Consider the following 19,069-nt stretch of genomic DNA (forward strand, 5'->3'; position numbering starts at 1 on the left):
CTCGTTGGAAAGTGGGAGTCAGTTTTGATCTAATTTTAATATTCTAGTTTGTGCTTTTTGCGGTTCCACGTGTGGTGGTTAGACGCAATATCCAGCCTTCTCTATTATGTCCAGAAAGCTTCCGTTTGCCGCTCTAGGTGCCACAATTACGCGGACAACCCAGCTAATTAACGTGAGTTGATTGGTGAGGTGGAGGCATCGTCGATCTTTTGCATTCCAATATCTCCACAAGACATTTAATTCCAATAGTTCTATTAACTACGCCGGAATATGGCTTCTGCTGGGTGCGCAGGGACTACTTACAGCTCGTTCAGATCAAGAGGTCCAGTTATGTCCAAGTTATTAGATAATTTCAGTGTTTCAGAAGAAAATAATAGAGGCCATATAAGAGATAAAGGTGACAACGTACTGTAAATTTAAAGCAATACATGGTGTCATGTTGAAGATTGCTGCTGTCGTACTTTTATTGTCGAAGCCTGTGTACGAGTCGGCTTTTATTAATTTTCGTTCTAAGATTCTTCACATCAGACTGATTTGTTGCTTGTTTGTCTTCCAGGAATCCTAGAAAGATACATGTATAGAATAGATAGTGAATAGATTAAATTAATCTACACATCGTCGAGAAAATAGTTTACAGTGTTTCATCATTAATAGCGTAAAATATTTTCAGTATATACCATTTTTGTTTCAAGAATAAGCATTAGTCACTCTACACTTTTCGTTTGAAATAGTTTATTATTAAATTGAATTTAATCAGAACACTACTGACCCATTTTCGCGCATTTTCCAAAACCTGAAATCAACTGAGCAGACTAGGAATAGCCTACGTAAACTGTACATTTAAAAAAAAACTTGATGCAAGAGTTGAACTCAAAATACATAAACATTGCGGTCAATAAATCAATAAATAATGTCACGTCTGATGATGTCCATAAATATTAGCTCATTTATGCTTGATTTATCAATATACTTGTGTGTGTGTGTGTGTGTGTGTTTATTTGTATTGTGTGTCTCAGTGTGAAGGTGAAGCCAACAGCAAGGCCGGAAAGAGACGATACGGGATGGGGGTATTCAGCTGACGGTATGCGGGTAAGACAGGCATCTCTGGCTTGCCCCAATTTGCCGCATGTGATTGTCCAATGGATCTCTAGCGCATGTTCTCCCGTCAAGCCAGCAAACCTCGCATGGAGCTTCTTAATCCGCTCCCCTGGTGCCTTGTTACCGGTTTGGCAGACAAGTCTCTGAGCGTGCAGCATTATCATTAATTCAACATTCAAAATTTCTCCCTTCCGAATACATCACTCCTTAATTTCCCTCGCATCTGCACATTTCGGTGTGCTACCGGGACCGGGTGTTCGTGGAGGAGGAATAATGAGCCAACCGTGCTCGGTTAACAAATCCCCTTGTTAAAAAGCTAGATGAAAAACATCGTTTTAATGTGAAAGAAACTGCATGTGGGTCAGTTTGTATGGGTATGTATGAAAGAGTATAAATTATGATAGATTTTTGCGCTATCCTCCAGTCATTTAAAAAAAATACATTTCCTTGTCTCCTATCACATTTTTGTTTATAGGGTGTAGTACTTAAAATGTATTTGAGTTAATATGATATCTCTGTTATCAATATCTAATTTCTCCAAAGATTATTTAAAAGTCCGTGGCCTGACAGTATATAAGTAGACTCCGTCTGCACAACATATAGCTTCATAACTGGAAAACATCCCGTTTCGAAACTTGACTAAAGCAGATTGCTGTTGTGTGCAAGCTGCTTTGAGTAGTTCATGCGATGACTTATTAAATACTGTCAAAGTGCCCAAAGCTGATCCGGATAGTACCCGAAGAAACTATAGCCTCCTGCTGTCGTCTTATCTTGTTAGTGGCACTTCCTCCCTCTGGTCCAAAGACACTGATGATTTGCTGATGACTGCTGGCGAGAACGTGAGGAAGGCCTCAGTTCTGGTCGTGGGCGAACACGAGAAGTCTGCGTTGTTGGACCTATGTGGGAGCCCGTTTGACTGACTGGCAGCGTGACAGGCAAGGCAAGAGCATGGGCTTCCCCCGGGACCAAGCCCATGACCCGGGCTGGGGTACAGTGATGGGTGTCTGAAGGCGCACAGCAGCTCAGGACGCGGGTATGAATGCGATAGCACCCGAAAACTGTCCAGCGAACGCAGAGGATTAGAGAATGGACCCCCGGTGGCAGAGGCTGAACCTGCAGTCACACCGCTGAGTGGAGAGTAGTATGGTAGAGGAAGGTGAGATTGAAACGGATAGGGCAGGCTGCCGGTAGCTGCAGCATGGCTCATCATATAGGTGTAAAAGGCGGGGTCGGCAGGATGCGGCCAAGTCATAGCCAACCGCTGTCTCTTGTCCTTCATGCGACGGTTCTGAAACCAAACCTGTAACCAAAAGTAGCAAAGTAGGCATAAGGTAATATAGGCCTAGTGCGTTTAGGCACTAGCCAATTTCGATGAGCAATAAACCAAGAGAAATGGTCCCATAATTAAACAATAAGAGGTCAGACATCTTTTATAGAATTGTGTTTTGTAACTTTTTAAAATTCTCATCGTTTGATGAGCCTGCTCGTATTGATTGATTTATGGAGCAATCTTAGCGGGGTTATTTTTATATCCATAGTAGCTCGATGGTAATCTATCAGGCCACCTTTATCAAAATAAATATCTAAAAAGGAACGTAAAATAGAATCGGAGGCGCAGTGCATTACCTTTATTGTTGTTTCCGGTAAATTTAAGGCAGCTGCCAACTCGCACCTACGTGGCCTGGACACGTAATTTTCCCGGTAAAACTCTTTCTCCAGTCGTGCTATCTGCTCCCTCGTGAATGCTGTTCGATACCTTCGCATCTGGTCAGAACCATAGTTGAGAGCACCGGGGCCTGAGTCCATCTTATTGTCCACACCGACTTCTTTACCGTGGTTCGAGCCCATTGCCAGTCCTTGCAGGAAAAAAAAAATCATTAGTGACATAACATTTTACGACATAGGTCACTGGTTACCGGTTTATTATTATAGCGTTCATACTGTATTGCTTGCGAATTTAATTCGATATATATATTTTTAATATTACTGAGATTTCTAACAAATAGCCAAAATAGCTAGCGCAAAAAAATAAATTAAAAAACAACAAGCTCAGAGATAGAGACCGCATGTTTTTATTAGCTCTTTCATCAGTGTCCATTGGCGAAAAGCTGATAAAACATGCTGTCTCAGTCTCTGAAAATATTATTATTATTTCCAAAATATAGACTAAATAAATAACTTGATTTGATAATACATTTAATTGAACGAATGTGCACGTCCGAGGAAAATTCATCAAATTCATCAAAAGTCATTCCTTTGTTGATTTGTGTATTAAGAATAGCTGTATACTTCATTTCTTTTTCTTTAAATAATACGTGTAAATAAGAAAACAAAAAGGTATGAACAGACTCCGTAGTAAACCATTTATTACATTATTATGTTAAAGTTAAATTCAAACCTATTACAATGGACATTCTTAAACATTGTTTTTTTAATAAGCCAGCAATTTCACACACACAAAAAAAAGTTATTGAGATGTTGGAGATTGGTGTAAGATAGCTTGACAACTTGTTAAAGCCTGGACAACACCCCAGATACACTGTGGCCTTGTAATTGACTCGTTAATTCAAAAAGCTTGCAATAACGTAACAGGAGCTGACAATCGAACGCTCTCACAAACAGTGGGCTACACGGCGGATCGATTAAGCGTGGTAATTTGGTCGCTTGTTTTCTTAATAATTTCACTCAATTTAGAAACAAGAGAAGAAAATAAGAATAAATAAATTCAAATAAACAATAATACTATGAGCCGCAGTTTTTACCTTGTCCACTCGGGTAATCCATGCTCTCTGGGGTACAACTGACATCTATTTCCTCATAGAGGTCTGATTCCGCATCTGAGCTGCTGGCATCTCTGTTAGGGATGTCTGACAAGTCTCTATCCGGCGCGGAGCGCTTGCTAGCAAGTGACACATCTCCGTACTTTCCGCTACGTTGTCCCATTGTCGCGTCATACACTAGGTTTTGCGAAGAAGGCACGGGGTTTAGGCTGTTCTGGTTAATTGGTTTGTCCGGTAGATTGCGCATGGTGTCTCCAGTAGCCTCGGTCGAATTAGAGCCAGTTTTGGAAGACAGTGTGCCAACCTGACCACCCTCGGCGCGCATCAGCATGTCCTTAGCGCTGTCCATAACCGTTAGACGAGAGCAGAGTGCCAGATCTCCAGGAGCTTGATAAGACAGTTTGGAGCAGCAAACGCAGACGAGAAGCTGTGCGATGCGAGCGCTCGAGAGTGCTGCACGAACTCTGGGAGGGATCACCATTGCCCTCTCTCTCCTCAAGCGCTGTCATTCTTAATAGGGCAGTCGTCATAATAGAAGGCTCAGTGACGCCACACGTCGATTTAGAGTGAATAAACAGAGCGGGAGAGTAGTCTAGCAGAGACTAGAGGTGAATTCAAGGCTATAACACAAAACATCACCAACGCCACATCACCAGCTAAATACTAGAAGCATGTAAGATGCACATCTTGTACATTTAAGTTACAAGATAATTACACTTTTTGGTCATACAAAGTGTTTGACTATTCATGTATTTTCTTCTTAGAATTTTTTTTCACTGCTTGTTAACTTATTTTTAACTGATGTTGATACTCACAGTAGACCCAATAATAACCAGAATGTCAAGACATTTTTGCTTCACTGAACTCTGATAATTTGGTTAAATAATATTCTCACACAAGAGAAGAAAAAATGGTTGAGGGCTTTTTTGATGGCTGAAAAAAACTAATGGCCATTAAAGAGGACAGTCAAGGTTTGAATAATGTGATAGAACGCAGATATGGTCAAACCCTATCTATTATCTCCCTGTCTTGAGCCCCCTGGATAAGAAGGAGTCATAATGGCAGCCTTTCGGAATATATTAGCACATGTTCTTCGCCGATCAACACAGTCAGTGCGCGTTAGAAGACGTCAGACTGAATGGGAATATTCCAAAGATGAGGAGGGCTGTCTCTCCGCCAGCAGCGTAATTTGAAGTGTACAAGTTCCATCCTTTCTTGTTTCAGCGCACCATCTCAGTCACGCTCTCTTCCCTTCGCTCTTTCTCCCGCCCTAACTCGATCTTCCAAAGTGGTGTCAAGTAAAGTGCAAAAAGGTCAGGTCCTCGTGACCAAGAGTAAGAATAACAGGCTATTTGACATTTAATTAGATTTGTTTGAGCCGCGCCAACAATGCATAGCCTACCCTCACCGCTCTGCTGGCGGGAGGCAGCTGTCCAGTTCCAGTTTCTGGAATATGTTTCAATTTGAACTTTCCAGGATTCAAATGATTATAAGTCACAATTATTAGAGCACATTGATTTCACAATATATATGTGTGTCATTCATGCCGATATCAAATGAATCATAATAAAAGTAATAAAATAATGATGGAACAGATAAAGTATTGATCTTCAAATCCTGCCCATCATTACAAAATGCAAAAGAGTTATTTTTGTCTTATAGAATCCAATTTTACGTTGTTTTTAGCCTATGTATTTATGATAATCTTCATAAATACGTTTTCAGTGTTTTCTTTATAGAATTTATATTTGACATTATTTATTAGATCTCATTGTCTTGTTTTATTTTTTTTAGACATGTTTACATTTAGTTTTATGTTCGTGTCTTACATAGTTGAAAGCATGGTAGCAGACTGACATGGACAAAGTTCAAAATCCTGTTCTGTGTCTTGGTCATTGACAAAACCAACAGTTTAATGATGGTAAGGCTTATGAGTTTCGGGCTCCAGGAGACGAGTCTGTTGGGTATATTAAAACATATGCAAAGATAACCTTGCGCACTGCTTGCTTTCAGGGAGGAGGCCACTCCCTCCTGCTTTGATGTCGGAGTTCAGGCAGTAAAAATTCACAACAAGCTGTGATGAAGTTCAAAAGCTTTAAAGAATATAGCCTCGGGAGGTTTTAACTTGATATTACTTCTCAACCCAAATAGCTTTAATCGTTTTTGGTGGCGTAATATATATAGCCCGCTACAACTGCGTGGCCTTTCCTTATAACCGCACTTAACAACACCGATGATGCACCACAGAGGCAGCGATAGGATCATAACCTACTGGGATGTAATTAGTTCGACTTCTTTATCTTAATTGCAGGCTAACCACCCTCTCTCTGAAAAACAAGAGACGTTTTCCGAAAATAAGCCCAAATGTTTTCATTAAAATACAATATTTAATTTTAATTCGGCTACGTTCATTAAAATAGGCTAATTAAAATGCTCATGTAGGCTATTTCTTTCTACAGAGAGCAAGTAGCCAGGTTAAGAGTTAATTAGTAGAGTATTTTTTGAATGTTGTAATTTTTTTTTTTTTTCGTTTAAAAGGCTTTGTTGGAAACGGTGATTAGGCATATGCCTACATCACTACCATCTTCTCATTTCTCATCATTCTTCGTCCATGTTCTCCCCCTCTCGTTTAGCGTATGGGAAATCCGGGGACGTTTTACAAGCTTCTACACATAACCGCCTTGAGTGGATGGGACACGCATGTTGGAGAGTGACGTCAAACGCTCTATTTGTGTGGCCGCTGTGACACAATCATCAAAGCTGTCCTCGTGCGCCCTCGTCTGTTGGAAAAAATAAGAGCGCTCTCTCTCTCTCTCTCTCTCTCTCTCTCTCTCAGTGGTCAATTTTGGTGTTCCTTATTGACAAGGAAAAACCGTACATTTGTCTTCCAAAAACATTTGAGACATAGCTACTACCTATAACGAGAACCTGTGAGATATCATAAAATAACAAATTTGAAGTAAACTGATGGTGCAAATAAAGAGTAATGTTAACAAATAAAATATGAGTAGTGCACAAAATGTAAAATAAAATGAGTTAACAGTGCAGAGTACTCTGTAGCAGCTTTCCTGTAGCGCAATATAGTTGTAGCATTAGCAACCCGGGTCCTGGTTTCAAAAATGTGTAAATGTGAACTAAATAAGTAGAAAGAATAATTCAACTAAGAAATATTAACTGTGCAAGTAATTCTAGTTAGTTCCTTATAGAAGGGAAATTTTAAAATGAATCATTTTATTGTAATGAGCATAAAGTTGAATTAAGGAGACAGATTCAGTCTTATTATGGCAGGCAGACATACAATATTTCACAGCAGTGCTTGTGTCAAGGTTGTCAGATGTGCAGTGTATCTTTTTAAACATTTACAGGATGTCCCTGTGTTTTGTAGATTTTGTCAGAAAATGAAGTTGTGTCTTCTGTATTGATCAGAGTGTGGGCACAACCTTTCCGTTTGTGGCAGCCATGTTTTCATGTCCTTTTCTAGTGAGGCTGTTTTCTTTTTTTCCCCCAAATTATGTGCTTTCTATGACCAGATAGTATTTTACTTTGTTGTTGTGTTCCCAATGGGTGATCTAATTTTGTTGTAATTTTTGTTGTAATTTGTTTATTCTCATTTGTTTGGTCAGTGTCAGTGTGATGGGGGTTAGATGTTAATGAAACATCAGGACTTCAACTAGTTGTCACTCTTGGTACTGCAGAGCTTTATAAAATGTTTTCAGAATGTGATTAATTCCTTATTAACCAGACTTTTGCTTAGCTGTGGTTTTGTCATGTTTCTTGGTCTTTCGTGGACCCTTTTTAGCTTGCAAAAAGATAATTATGTATTAATGCATCCATTTTTTCTCTCTAATACTGCGCTAATACTTTAAGGTAATACAGTGAGGAATAAAAGGGATAGATTTCAAAACAAACCTAATTGCGTAAAATTGTTAATAAAGCAATTTGATTTTATTTGACTAAATCAGTATGTTTGGGCTCTCAAATGTGGACCCTTGTGTCTTATTTTGTATACATTCCTACACCGCCAATAAACCTTTTTGTGGGCGGACCTTTCAGGCGTCCTTGAACTTTAAACAATCATATATTTGTCATTCTCTCCTGGAAAGCGCAGGCACATTTACTGCATCCTGTACATTTTTGTACAGTCAAGTCTTTAAAGTCGCTATATCGACGAGTTTGTGGGCTAGACCTCTTTGAATATATTAATTTCATACATTACTCCCACACTGTGTTGCTCATTCCACAAAAACCTGATAATATTCTGACATTTTACAAGGGTTATTCTCCTCGGTTATCTATTAATAATGATACTCTGGTTCTGTAATTACGAAAATTTTAAAATGAATCATTTTATTGTAATGAGCATAAAGTTGAATTAAGGAGACAGATTCAGTCTTATTATGGCAGGCAGACATACAATATTTCACAGCAGTGCTTGTGTCAAGGTTGTCAGATGTGCAGTGTATCTTTTTAAACATTTACAGGATGTCCCTGTGTTTTGTAGATTTTGTCAGAAAATAAAGTTGTGTCTTCTGTATTGATCAGAGTGTGGGCACAACCTTTCCGTTTGTGGCAGCCATGTTTTCATGTCCTTTTCTAGTGAGGCTGTTTTCTTTTTTTTCCCCAAATTATGTGCTTTCTATGACCAGATAGTATTTTACTTTGTTGTTGTGTTCCCAATGGGTGATCTAATTTTGTTGTAATTTTTGTTGTAATTTGTTTATTCTCATTTGTTTGGTCAGTGTCAGTGTGATGGGGGTTAGATGTTAATGAAACATCAGGACTTCAACTAGTTGTCACTCTTGGTACTGCAGAGCTTTATAAAATGTTTTCAGAATGTGATTAATTCCTTATTAACCAGACTTTTGCTTAGCTGTGGTTTTGTCATGTTTCTTGGTCTTTCGTGGACCCTTTTTAGCTTGCAAAAAGATAATTATGTATTAATGCATCCATTTTTTCTCTCTAATACTGCGCTAATACTTTAAGGTAATACAGTGAGGAATAAAAGGGATAGATTTCAAAACAAACCTAATTGCGTAAAATTGTTAATAAAGCAATTTGATTTTATTTGACTAAATCAGTATGTTTGGGCTCTCAAATGTGGACCCTTGTGTCTTATTTTGTATACATTCCTACACCGCCAATAAACCTTTTTGTGGGCGGACCTTTCAGGCGTCCTTGAACTTTAAACAATCATATATTTGTCATTCTCTCCTGGAAAGCGCAGGCACATTTACTGCATCCTGTACATTTTTGTACAGTCAAGTCTTTAAAGTCGCTATATCGACGAGTTTGTGGGCTAGACCTCTTTGAATATATTAATTTCATACATTACTCCCACACTGTGTTGCTCATTCCACAAAAACCTGATAATATTCTGACATTTTACAAGGGTTATTCTCCTCGGTTATCTATTAATAATGATACTCTGGTTCTGTAATTACGACTGGCTTCCTTGTCTGACACGTTTTTCTCGAACGACAGAAATTTCAACACAAAGTTTCCTTACGATACAGGATCTTAGCACGTTTATGTACGTTTACCATTTTATTTTGTTGTGTAGGGCCTATTCCCAATTCTACATTTTTTCCCCCACGAAGCTTACTTAGCAATATCCATGTTGTCATTTGCATTCGCTTTCAGTGTGAAACAGTTGTACTATCACCTGTAGGCCTATTAATCAGTAAGTCATTTAGTGGAGCAGAGAAGCATCATATTTAAAGGGATAGTTCACCCAAACATTTTTATTCTGTCATTATTTACTCACCCTCATGTCGTTCCAAACCCGTAAGACCTCTGTTCATCTTCGGAACACAAATTAAGATATTTTTGAAGGAATCTGAGAGCTCTCTGGCCCTTCCATAGACAGCAAGGGTCCTTACACGATCAAGGTCCAGAAACATAGCAAGGAGATCGGTAAAATAATCCATGTGACATCAGGGGTTCCACAGTAATTTTAGGAAGCTACGAGAATACTTTTTGAGAGCAAAATAAAAAAAACGACTTTATTCAATGTCTCTCCACATCACCCAGCGCCATTTTGGAGAGTATCCACTGAATGTAAATTGCATATGCTGTTTTGTGTCAGCTGCGCCACGCGGATACGTTGTTTTCGTTCAAATCAATGCGTAAACGACATAAACAGCATATCGGCGTGGCTCAGCTGAGCTGACACAAAACAGCATTGTGTTGAATAAAGCAAACCAGCAACAACGAATTGCAAAACAGCAACGAGGATTTGTTGAATAAAGTCGTTTTTTTTTCTTTTGCTCACAAAAAGTATTCTGGTAGCTTTGTAAAATTACAGTTGAACCCCTGATGTCACATGGATTATTTTACCGATGTCCTTGCTATGTTTCTGGGCCTTGATCGTGTAAGGCTGTCTATGGGAGGGCCAGAGAGCTCTCAGATTCCATCAAAAATATCTTAATTTGTGTTCCGAAGATGAACGGGCTTGGAACAACATGAGGGTGAGTAATTAATGACAACATTTTCATTTTTGGGTGAACTATCCCTTAAACTGTTATCAGAAAAATGTTGAAGAGATGACAAATTTATTTAACTTCCAGGGTCAAGTGTTTCCTCTTGGTTAACAGGGTTGATTTAGGTGATCTTTTCTTTGTAGAATATAGGATCACGTAACTAAACCTGATCTCTAGTTTATTGTGGTTTCTTATTGACAAATATTTTTCCTTGTCAGGTTTAGTGGGATTAAATAACATAATAGATTCATATGTTGCGGTTTCCGTAATTCGGGTGTGAGGGCAGATCAGAGGGGAATTTTAAGCCTAGTCGCGCGTCGACTGCACCAGATCCGCCCATAGTGCTTACCAAACTTCCGCTAGAGGTTTAACAGCTGTGCCAACTTGAACTTGACCATGGCGAGCACAGAATGTAGTCGCCACCTCCCCATTTTAAAAGTTTCAGAGGGCGATTTTTATTTTAATATGTGGCCAGTGTTAGCAGAAATGTGTAGTAATTTAATAGCTTACTCTTTAAGCAGAACTATTGCACAAAAGGTGCATTGTATCAAAATAACACCTTCTACCACACGTCTGCAGTGATCCAGTGGCCAACTAAAGGACGCTTATCTTACTTAGAAGAGTCGAATGTCAAAACGCGCACTTTGGTTTCCATTTATCATAATATCCAGTCTTAAATATTTTGTAGCGCCTAATGTTATGAACTTTGTATTTAATAAATGCTTTAAATTCGTCTTTAACTCAAGCGCTAGCTAGTTTTTTGTATTTTATGAATGTATTTTGGATCAATAGAAAGACGAATCGAATGAGTTTCACAGAAGTGTCTGTTTAAAATGCTGATCAAGGCCTTCTTTGAATTTGGGCTTCTTTACAGACAACGGTTAATCTTTAAACATAGCCATGATTTTCTGCATGCAAATGCACAGAGGCGATTTAAATTGCACATTGTAAATAATATATATATTTGCGAATTTTAAATTTGTAGTGTTCTTTTTACTCATAAATTAGATAAAATATAGCATTTCCTTTGAATGATTTTTTTGTGCATCATTACCGTTGATTAATTCGTTTTAGGCATTCGTTAAATATAGGCTGTACATGGGCAACAAAGCAACTGAGATACAAAACTAAAGGCAGCATCGTTATATATTCTAATCGAGAAAATATTTTTTTTATCTCATGTCAATGAACTATTATTTAACATTATTTTTTGTTGTTTTAACTAAACACTTATTAATTAACATATTGAAAAAGAAAACTATGTTTGGTGCCCAGTTCTCCTTACTATGAAATGCACTTTACCTTCCAACTTGTTTGATTCAGTGCCTCGTGCATCTACAGCCAAATATTAAAATAAATTTAGGCTCTTATCAATTTTTTTTCAAGAACAGATGAGGATGCCCCCATGGCATTATTCTTCTTCACTATCGCTAAATATATAGTTTACGGTTATATTTATTATTTTATAATATTTATTATTTAAAAAATACTATTTTGGAAATTCATGTTAAAAATATTATATTAAAATATTTTGGTTTTGCAGTGAAAATTACCTATTCGCTGTTGTTGTTGAAAACACGTTGTTGGCTAAACAAGAAATATCACAAAACACGGGAGTAAGTAAGTTATCATTGTGTGATAAGAAATGTGTTATTACTCCTACTCTTCTTTTAGTGTCTATAGAATCACACATGTATCCCACATTATTGTTATCCAACATACACAGCCTTGTTACTCATAGATCACAACACTACTGCGCTATGCTCACCCAACAGTATTAAGCTAATTTTCTAAAAAAATCTTGTTAAACCCTAATTTCAGTTCACTACAGCGTGAAATCTTAGTACGATTTTTAAAGATACTAATAATGTAACCCGTGCTGTGTGTTTCTCTGGACAAAATGCTTAATTTTAATTTGCCAATTTATTTTCTAATGCATATTTGGTAGTGAATGTGTGTTCTGCAGGTTCTTGTGTTATTGATGTGGTTCAAACATCGTCCGATAAAGACAATGGATGCGTTCACTTTTAATTTTGTCATCATTGCATTGTCATTACATTTATTAATGCTATTTCATTACTTTTAGTAATTTAGATGTGTGGGATAATCAGAAATTAAAATTACATAAAATGTTTATTTAAATTTAGTGATTTGCTATAATAAATAATTTGATTGATTATAGTCTCTTTTGTATATTTCTTATTGTGTATCGTCTTCGAAAAAGCACATAGGAAATGTTTTACATGCACGCAACTGTGTAGTATTCTACCAGCAAACAGCCAATGTCCGAGCTACCCAGACAAGAAAAGCTTAGTTTATACATCAGGAAGAAATTAGACTTCTTTCTTTCTTTCTTTCTTTCTTTCTTTTTTAAACAAAACTACTCATGGAAGCGTTCTACTTCGAATTCAGTGTGTTGTTTTATGAATCAGCATTATTTAAATATGTATAATAACATTTAACATAAGCGCTTTGGACTGCAACTTCATAGTGTTATTGCTCGAAATTTCTGCAGGATAAAAAAATCACCATTTTCCTGCAACATCAGAACCAAATAGAGAGTGTGTTTATTTTTATTCCTGCATTGGAGCAGTCAGAAAACACGGCGCCCATACAATACAATACTGTTTAGTTTGACACTTTTCAACATCCGTGCCTAAATACATGGTTTCCTTCCAAAACAAAAAAAAAGCAGCTGTATTCTAACCCACATCTAACTGGTTAAAATACAAAGTCGAATGTAAAGGGTGTTAAATTGTATAATATTCTTCACGGATTCGTTAACAGTTGTAACACAAAGTGGCTGGCTAGTACAATTAAAAGGCTTCTGTGACGTATCTCATCCACCAAAGATTTCTCACCATTCGACTCTTCTCCTTTGTAAGGTTTTAGGCTGGCCATCAAAGCCTGAATAGGCCAACAGGCATAGTGTTGCGGCCAGACGGCAACTTTCAACTTGACCTTGGCCTGCAGACGCGTCAGCCCCGCACGTAAAATGCACAGACGAATAAAGGGGGTGTTCTCTGTCTCCGCATCTTGTAAACAAAGCGGAAGCCGCCGCAGCAGGACTTCATGCCACGTTCAAAAATTGGACCTTTTTCTTTAACCGCCATCACTTGCAACCAATCTTCCAAGTATTGTGAAAATAACCTGTAGATTTCGTTGTTAACCGTTAAAGGGCACACCTGGCTTGCTTTAGCACACTTGTATTGCATCATAAGACACGCAACGCTTTCAATTTGTTGAATGAAAGCCAGCCTCATGTTTGAGGATTATAGAAATGCCAAACATTTAAGTAACTTATTTTTTCCTTTTTTTGACGATTATGTAATTGCTAACCCCTTTTTTAAGCAGTTAAGACGAGGCACAATAATAATTTAAACATTTTTTTGAATGTGTCTACTGAAGCCTTAATCTTCAAATTGATTGAAGGGCCACCAAGGACTGCACAATGGCAGAAACTCACAAATAGCTCGCAAACGTACTTGGATGTTTGCAAAAATGAACGGGAATGATCTTATTCGCTTACAACTACGCAATATTCGTCCAGTGTTTACTCCAGCGCCAAGGGCTATTTTAAATAACAAAACACTAATGCAACATTTGTTTTAGGTTTTTAGTAAAGTGGATACAGAGATGAAATCTCATGAAGGACCACAGCATTTTTTTTCTTTCATTTTCTCGTTAATTTAGGCTACTTACGCATCCCTTCACCTTTTAGAGCATCTTGAAATGGATGGAATCCTTTGGCAGATTGTCATCTCACATCACTGGATTTGTTCTCGGTTTAATTGTTAGCACTTGCGCTGATTATCGTCCTCGTTTACATATCACATGACCAGTTTTGAGCCAATCAAGGCGTGATTCTGGTTATGCGCAGGGTGCGTCAGAGTCGCTTGATTCTCGCGGAATCGACTATCTCCTCTTTTTCAGTCTCGGGGCTTCTCAAAAAAGAGCCATACGTCTCAATGTCCGACGGGCTATGACAACGTCACTACTTCTCCGCCCGCGCTGGATTGACCCGGTCATGTTTCTCTATGATAACGGTGGCGGCTTGGACGACACCGGCAAGAATATGGAAGGGTTCACGGGAGGTAACTTCTCGTCGAGCCCGTGCAGGAATTTGATGGCTCACCCTGCCTCTCTTGCTCCCAGCGCTGCTTATCCGTCAAGCGAAGTGGCTCCCGCTGGAGCGGGTGAGCCTGGGAAGCAATGCAGCCCCTGCGCAGCCGTCCAGGGTTCAGCCAGCGCTTCAATTTCCTACGGATATTTCGGTGGCGGTGGATACTATCCTTGCCGAATGTCCCACCACCACGGGGCCGGTGGAGGAGTGAAGACATGCGCCCAGTCCCCCGCCTCTGCCTCACCTTACGGGGAAAAATACATGGACACGTCCGCTTCTACAGGCGACGATTACACCACCTCACGCGCCAAAGAGTTTGCCTTCTACTCGAGCTATGCCTCGAGCCCGTATCAGCCAGTTCCCAGCTATCTGGATGTTCCCGTAGTCCAGGCAATGAGCGGGCCTGCAGAGACCCGGCATGAGTCCTTATTACCAATGGAGAGTTACCAACCGTGGGCTATCACAGCTAGTGGCTGGAACGGGCAGGTCTACTGCACCAAAGAGCAGCCACAGACGGGAAACGTGTGGAAGTCGTCTATACCAGGTGAGGCTAATGCCAGAATAAGAAACAAACATTCCACAGAATTAATAAATTTCTTATAGCTGTCAAAGCACTATGTTCATGTTGCGTATATAACAAAACATCCTTAAACATATTTGAATACTTTTATTGTCATTTTTATCTTCAGAGGCAGTGTCTCACGGAGGGGCAGACAGTAGCTCTTTCCGCCGCGGGAGGAAGAAACGTGTTCCATACACCAAGGTGCAGCTGAAGGAGCTTGAAAGGGAGTATGCTGCAAACAAGTTTATCACCAAGGACAAACGCAGGCGGATATCCGCTCAGACCAACCTGTCTGAACGACAGGTTACTATCTGGTTCCAGAACCGACGGGTAAAGGAGAAAAAAGTCGTTAACAAAGTAAAAAGCAACAGTTAGCTTTGCTCTGTGTAAATGCAAGTGAACAATTTTAAACAGCGATGGTCCACACACACTCAAAGCTATGAAATTATATACGTTTTAACGAATATTTGTTTTTCTTGGACTACCGCTTTGAAGTGACCACTTTGGATCGGACAGGGTTGTTGGTGACGCGGTGCGTCATTTCTTGGCTGCAAACGGTGTATGGCCATATTACCAACTCAGGACAAAGAGGGCCAAAAGATAAGTTTGTTTGTTGAGATTATTTTCTGCTCACCAAAATATCTTGTGGAGAGAAATACATTGGATATTGAAATGGTGATACTGTAACTCTTTACAGTGTGGTACGACTTTTCTTTCACCACCTCCAGTGTCGATTATAATTGACATTATACTTTGCTTGAAATCTCAAGTTCATGAAATTTCGTCTCATGCTGGAGAATATGAGGTATGGAGCCTGTAGTATATTAAGGCTATGTACAATCTGTGGTTATATTTGTGCCAAAATAATATACACTTCACTATAGACTTACTGTGTATTGTGTGTTAAAGAGTAGGCTACCGTAAGTGTGTTTTGTCGTTGTATTGTGTTATGCAAATCCGTCCTAATAAACCATTCATAAGAAAAATTTGTATGGCGACGAAATAATTTACACTTTTGTATTGCAGCATCAAATCACACGCTAATATTAACCATTATGGCAAGAATACTAAACTTAAACGTGAATTGAATTTAACGTTGACTAGCTCTTTGTAAATGTAGTAGCTAGTTGGTACAAGCAAGTAATGAACCTGTTGGATGGTGTCCAAAACTTTATGGACTGTAAAATATGTCTTCGTGAATATAATTTTTTTTTCTTGTCTATAGACTGAAAAAAAATGATGCATTTGGATTTGTTCTCAAGCGCCTGCGAAAACTAGGTGACTGCGTACCTCAGCCGTATGATAGAGCAATTGCGCCATCTTCTGATGTTAATTTGTAAGTGAAGCGGCTGGTCTTGGTCATGTTAATTATTAAATGTAATAAAGCTTAATTTTACAAATTGAATCACACACAATAATCTGTTATGTATCAATGTATAACTCATTCACTTTATGTTTGCCTGTCTTAGAAGTTATTTTCCACAGCGTAGGCTTATGTGTATTAATAATATAAAATAAGAACAAGAACGCAAAAATGAACTCAAACAATAAAATATATACAAAAAAATAGCCGAACACAGAAACATTTTTTAAACAATTGTTTTTTTTAACTGTATTATTAACAATAAAGTTTTGCCTGTTTTGCTGCTGAGATAGATTGGATCTGTTTACATTGCTTGTTGATTGACAATTATCAACATGCAATGTAAATTATTATGAGTGCTAAGTTCATGTACGATTACATAGTTATTCTACATACATTAAAAGTTTAAATTGCCGAGTAATGGATTGACGGAGACAGAAATTAATTTGGTCTTGCAGCTAGGCTAAATGTTAATTTATTCAAATTACACTTGACGATACGTCTACAAGTAAGAGTCCTTTATTAAGAACATCGTGTGTTTATCAAGCCTCTGGCGTTTAGGTCAATATCAATCTTTAAAAAATAAAAAGCGCCATGTTTTGCTCGAGTCTTATGACATACCAGACATTTAATTTAATTTAATTATTATTTTTTTTTTATTTCTTAAAAAATATTTTCTTACATTTTAAAGAGTTTTTAAAAATACAATTATTTGAGAACACCTAGAATTTGGAATAATCTTTGAGAACTTTTCACGGATTCCTATACTGCTGCTGCTGAATGCTCTCGAGTTTTGGTGATTTGATCTTTTATTTTATTTTTGGAGTAAAGTAGGCCTAGCTTTTGGAGTAATATTATTTGTTTGGCATATAGGAGACGCCACACGCTCACGATCAGACATGCATGTAAAAAGCTTTTTTATTTCTTTATTTTAGCTTTCCTCAGCAAGAAGCTGTGGTTTGCTACATATAAATCTTATGATCAACTAAATTTAGCAAGAAATACTTTTTTATCAAGATGGGAATACAACGGTAAACTTTCAATTCTGCTAACTGCTCAAACTTATACGCATTATCGCAGACAAAATCGGCTAGTGGTGTCAAGGCAACCATAATTATGTCCTATTTTGCACCTAAATCTGCAGTTCAAGTTTTTCCGTGGGAATTAGCCTACAGGCATATCTTACAACTTCCATGGTCTGTTAATATAATTCCTTGTAACGACTGTCTCATATCTACTTTGTATTTCCATTACAATAGTTTATTATTATTATTATTATTATGTAAAAGGCTTTCAGGTTATTTTTGTATCTCCATACACACCCACATTCATATTAGATCATAACTTCTCCGACTATTTGAGTCACAATATTCAAATCACAATAAGTCAAAGAACTGACATTGGTTATGTACTTAGGAATTCCAAACTCACGTTTCAGTTTTCTGCGTCGGCTTGTGTGTGTGTGTAAGATCTGTTGTGTTGACGTAATGTCTCAAGTGCGCACACGTAGTCTAGAGAGAGTGAACGCATTTTGACCATGCACGAATCCTGTGCTCGTTAGTAAATCTGGTTTCTGGCGCCATCTAAAGAACAAAAATAGAATCGAATATGCAATTCTTTCCCGGGGGGAAATTATTTTTTCTTTGCATTTCGTTTTTTTTTTAAATATATATTTTGTTGTTGTCGATTAGCTAACGACCAGTCCAAATTCGACTGTTGTAGGTTACATTTTAATAAGGACCTGTCATAACTAGAAATACTGATTTGTTTAAATTATTTTAATGTGAATTGTCCTAGCCCATAGAAAACCATAGTTTTACGATTTGGCATGTTGTCTAAATTGATAGAAAGCATAAAACTGCAATTAAAAACATAATTATCATAAATATAAAAATAAAATAAAAATATTCAATAATTCTAAATAAAATACAAATGTAAACCTTTGGAGATATTTTAAATATAGACAATTGACGACAAAAAAAACGTTTAAATGCTAAAAAATGCATTTTATTTATACTTGGGCGATACTCAGTTTGGCTCAAAAAATGTAATGTTTCATGAGAGAACGTCAGAATGTGTTGTGAGACAGATTCGGGTTTTGTGAATGACTAGTAAAATGGCGCGGCTTTTCTCTCAGGTTTCATTCTGTGCGCAGTTAAAAGGGGTTAAACCTCGGGGTGGTCGTCTAGACAATGAAAGCCAAGGCCATAGACAATATCTCAAGCGTATATCTGTTTTAGCCTGTTTTTTGGAGGAAAAATTAGTTACAAAATACACGTAAACCTTATTATAAATAATTTATTTAATAAAGTAATGGCAGATGAATGAGTTTTTATGAGTTTTTATTGCCAGGTATGTTTACACATACGAGGAATTTGTTTTCATGACAGAAGCTCCACAGTGTAACAGAATGACAGTGACAGAACAAAAACACAGATAATAAAAAATAGAAAAATAGAACAAGTAAGGAATAAAAATATACAAATCGACAATTGTATGTACAGGTATATAACAATAGACAGTTGTATGTACAGGTATATTATGTGCAAATTGAAATGTAGACTGAGTGTGTGTGTTAGATAAATAAGTGTATGAGTGAATAAATAGTGTCTGTTCCACAGTTATTGTCAAGTGTTCATGAGATGGATGGCCTGAGGGAAAAAA

General features: G+C 37.8%; 2 protein-coding genes across 3 annotated transcripts; one reads left to right on the top strand and one right to left on the bottom strand.

Annotated features, from left to right (window-relative positions):
* Nucleotides 1-1,569: 1,569 nt before the first annotated feature.
* Nucleotides 1,570-4,317, bottom strand: LOC107592093 (homeobox protein XHOX-3-like). Its single transcript, XM_016281464.1, has 3 exons — nucleotides 3,861-4,317; nucleotides 2,725-2,954; nucleotides 1,570-2,398 (listed from the first exon to the last, which is right to left on the bottom strand). The coding sequence occupies exons 1-3, from the start codon at nucleotides 4,225-4,227 to the stop codon at nucleotides 1,865-1,867; spliced, it is 1,131 nt and encodes a 376-aa protein (XP_016136950.1). The 5' UTR covers nucleotides 4,228-4,317; the 3' UTR covers nucleotides 1,570-1,864.
* Nucleotides 4,318-14,227: 9,910 nt separating this feature from the next.
* On the top strand, nucleotides 14,228-16,028 carry LOC107592094 (homeobox protein Hox-A13a). 2 transcript variants are annotated; one of them, XM_016281466.1, is made up of 2 exons: nucleotides 14,228-15,024; nucleotides 15,170-16,028. In XM_016281466.1, the coding sequence occupies exons 1-2, from the start codon at nucleotides 14,340-14,342 to the stop codon at nucleotides 15,415-15,417; spliced, it is 933 nt and encodes a 310-aa protein (XP_016136952.1). In that variant the 5' UTR covers nucleotides 14,228-14,339; the 3' UTR covers nucleotides 15,418-16,028. The 2 variants fall into 2 exon arrangements, with proteins under 2 accessions (XP_016136952.1, XP_016136953.1); XM_016281467.1 differs by having other exon boundaries at nucleotides 15,176-16,028.
* Nucleotides 16,029-19,069: the final 3,041 nt, after the last annotated feature.

This window comes from Sinocyclocheilus grahami, unplaced genomic scaffold, assembly GCF_001515645.1.
Source record: "Sinocyclocheilus grahami isolate Dianchi unplaced genomic scaffold, SAMN03320097.WGS_v1.1 scaffold149.1, whole genome shotgun sequence".
Classification (NCBI taxonomy): domain Eukaryota; kingdom Metazoa; phylum Chordata; class Actinopteri; order Cypriniformes; family Cyprinidae; genus Sinocyclocheilus; species Sinocyclocheilus grahami.

Bases quoted from the DNA above. Each gene is read 5' to 3' on its own strand.
- LOC107592093 (XM_016281464.1), bottom strand. From the start codon at position 4,227: ATGGACAGCGCTAAGGACATGCTGATGCGCGCCGAGGGTGGTCAGGTT. The intron at 2,955-3,860 runs GTAAAAACTGCG...TTTTCCTGCAAG, and splicing joins GGATTACCCGAGTGGACAAG to GACTGGCAATGGGCTCGAAC. The intron at 2,399-2,724 runs GTAATGCACTGC...TTTTGGTTACAG, and splicing joins TACCGGAAACAACAATAAAG to GTTTGGTTTCAGAACCGTCG.
- LOC107592094 (XM_016281466.1), top strand. From the start codon at position 14,340: ATGACAACGTCACTACTTCTCCGCCCGCGCTGGATTGACCCGGTCATG. The intron at 15,025-15,169 runs GTGAGGCTAATG...TTTTATCTTCAG, and splicing joins GTGGAAGTCGTCTATACCAG to AGGCAGTGTCTCACGGAGGG.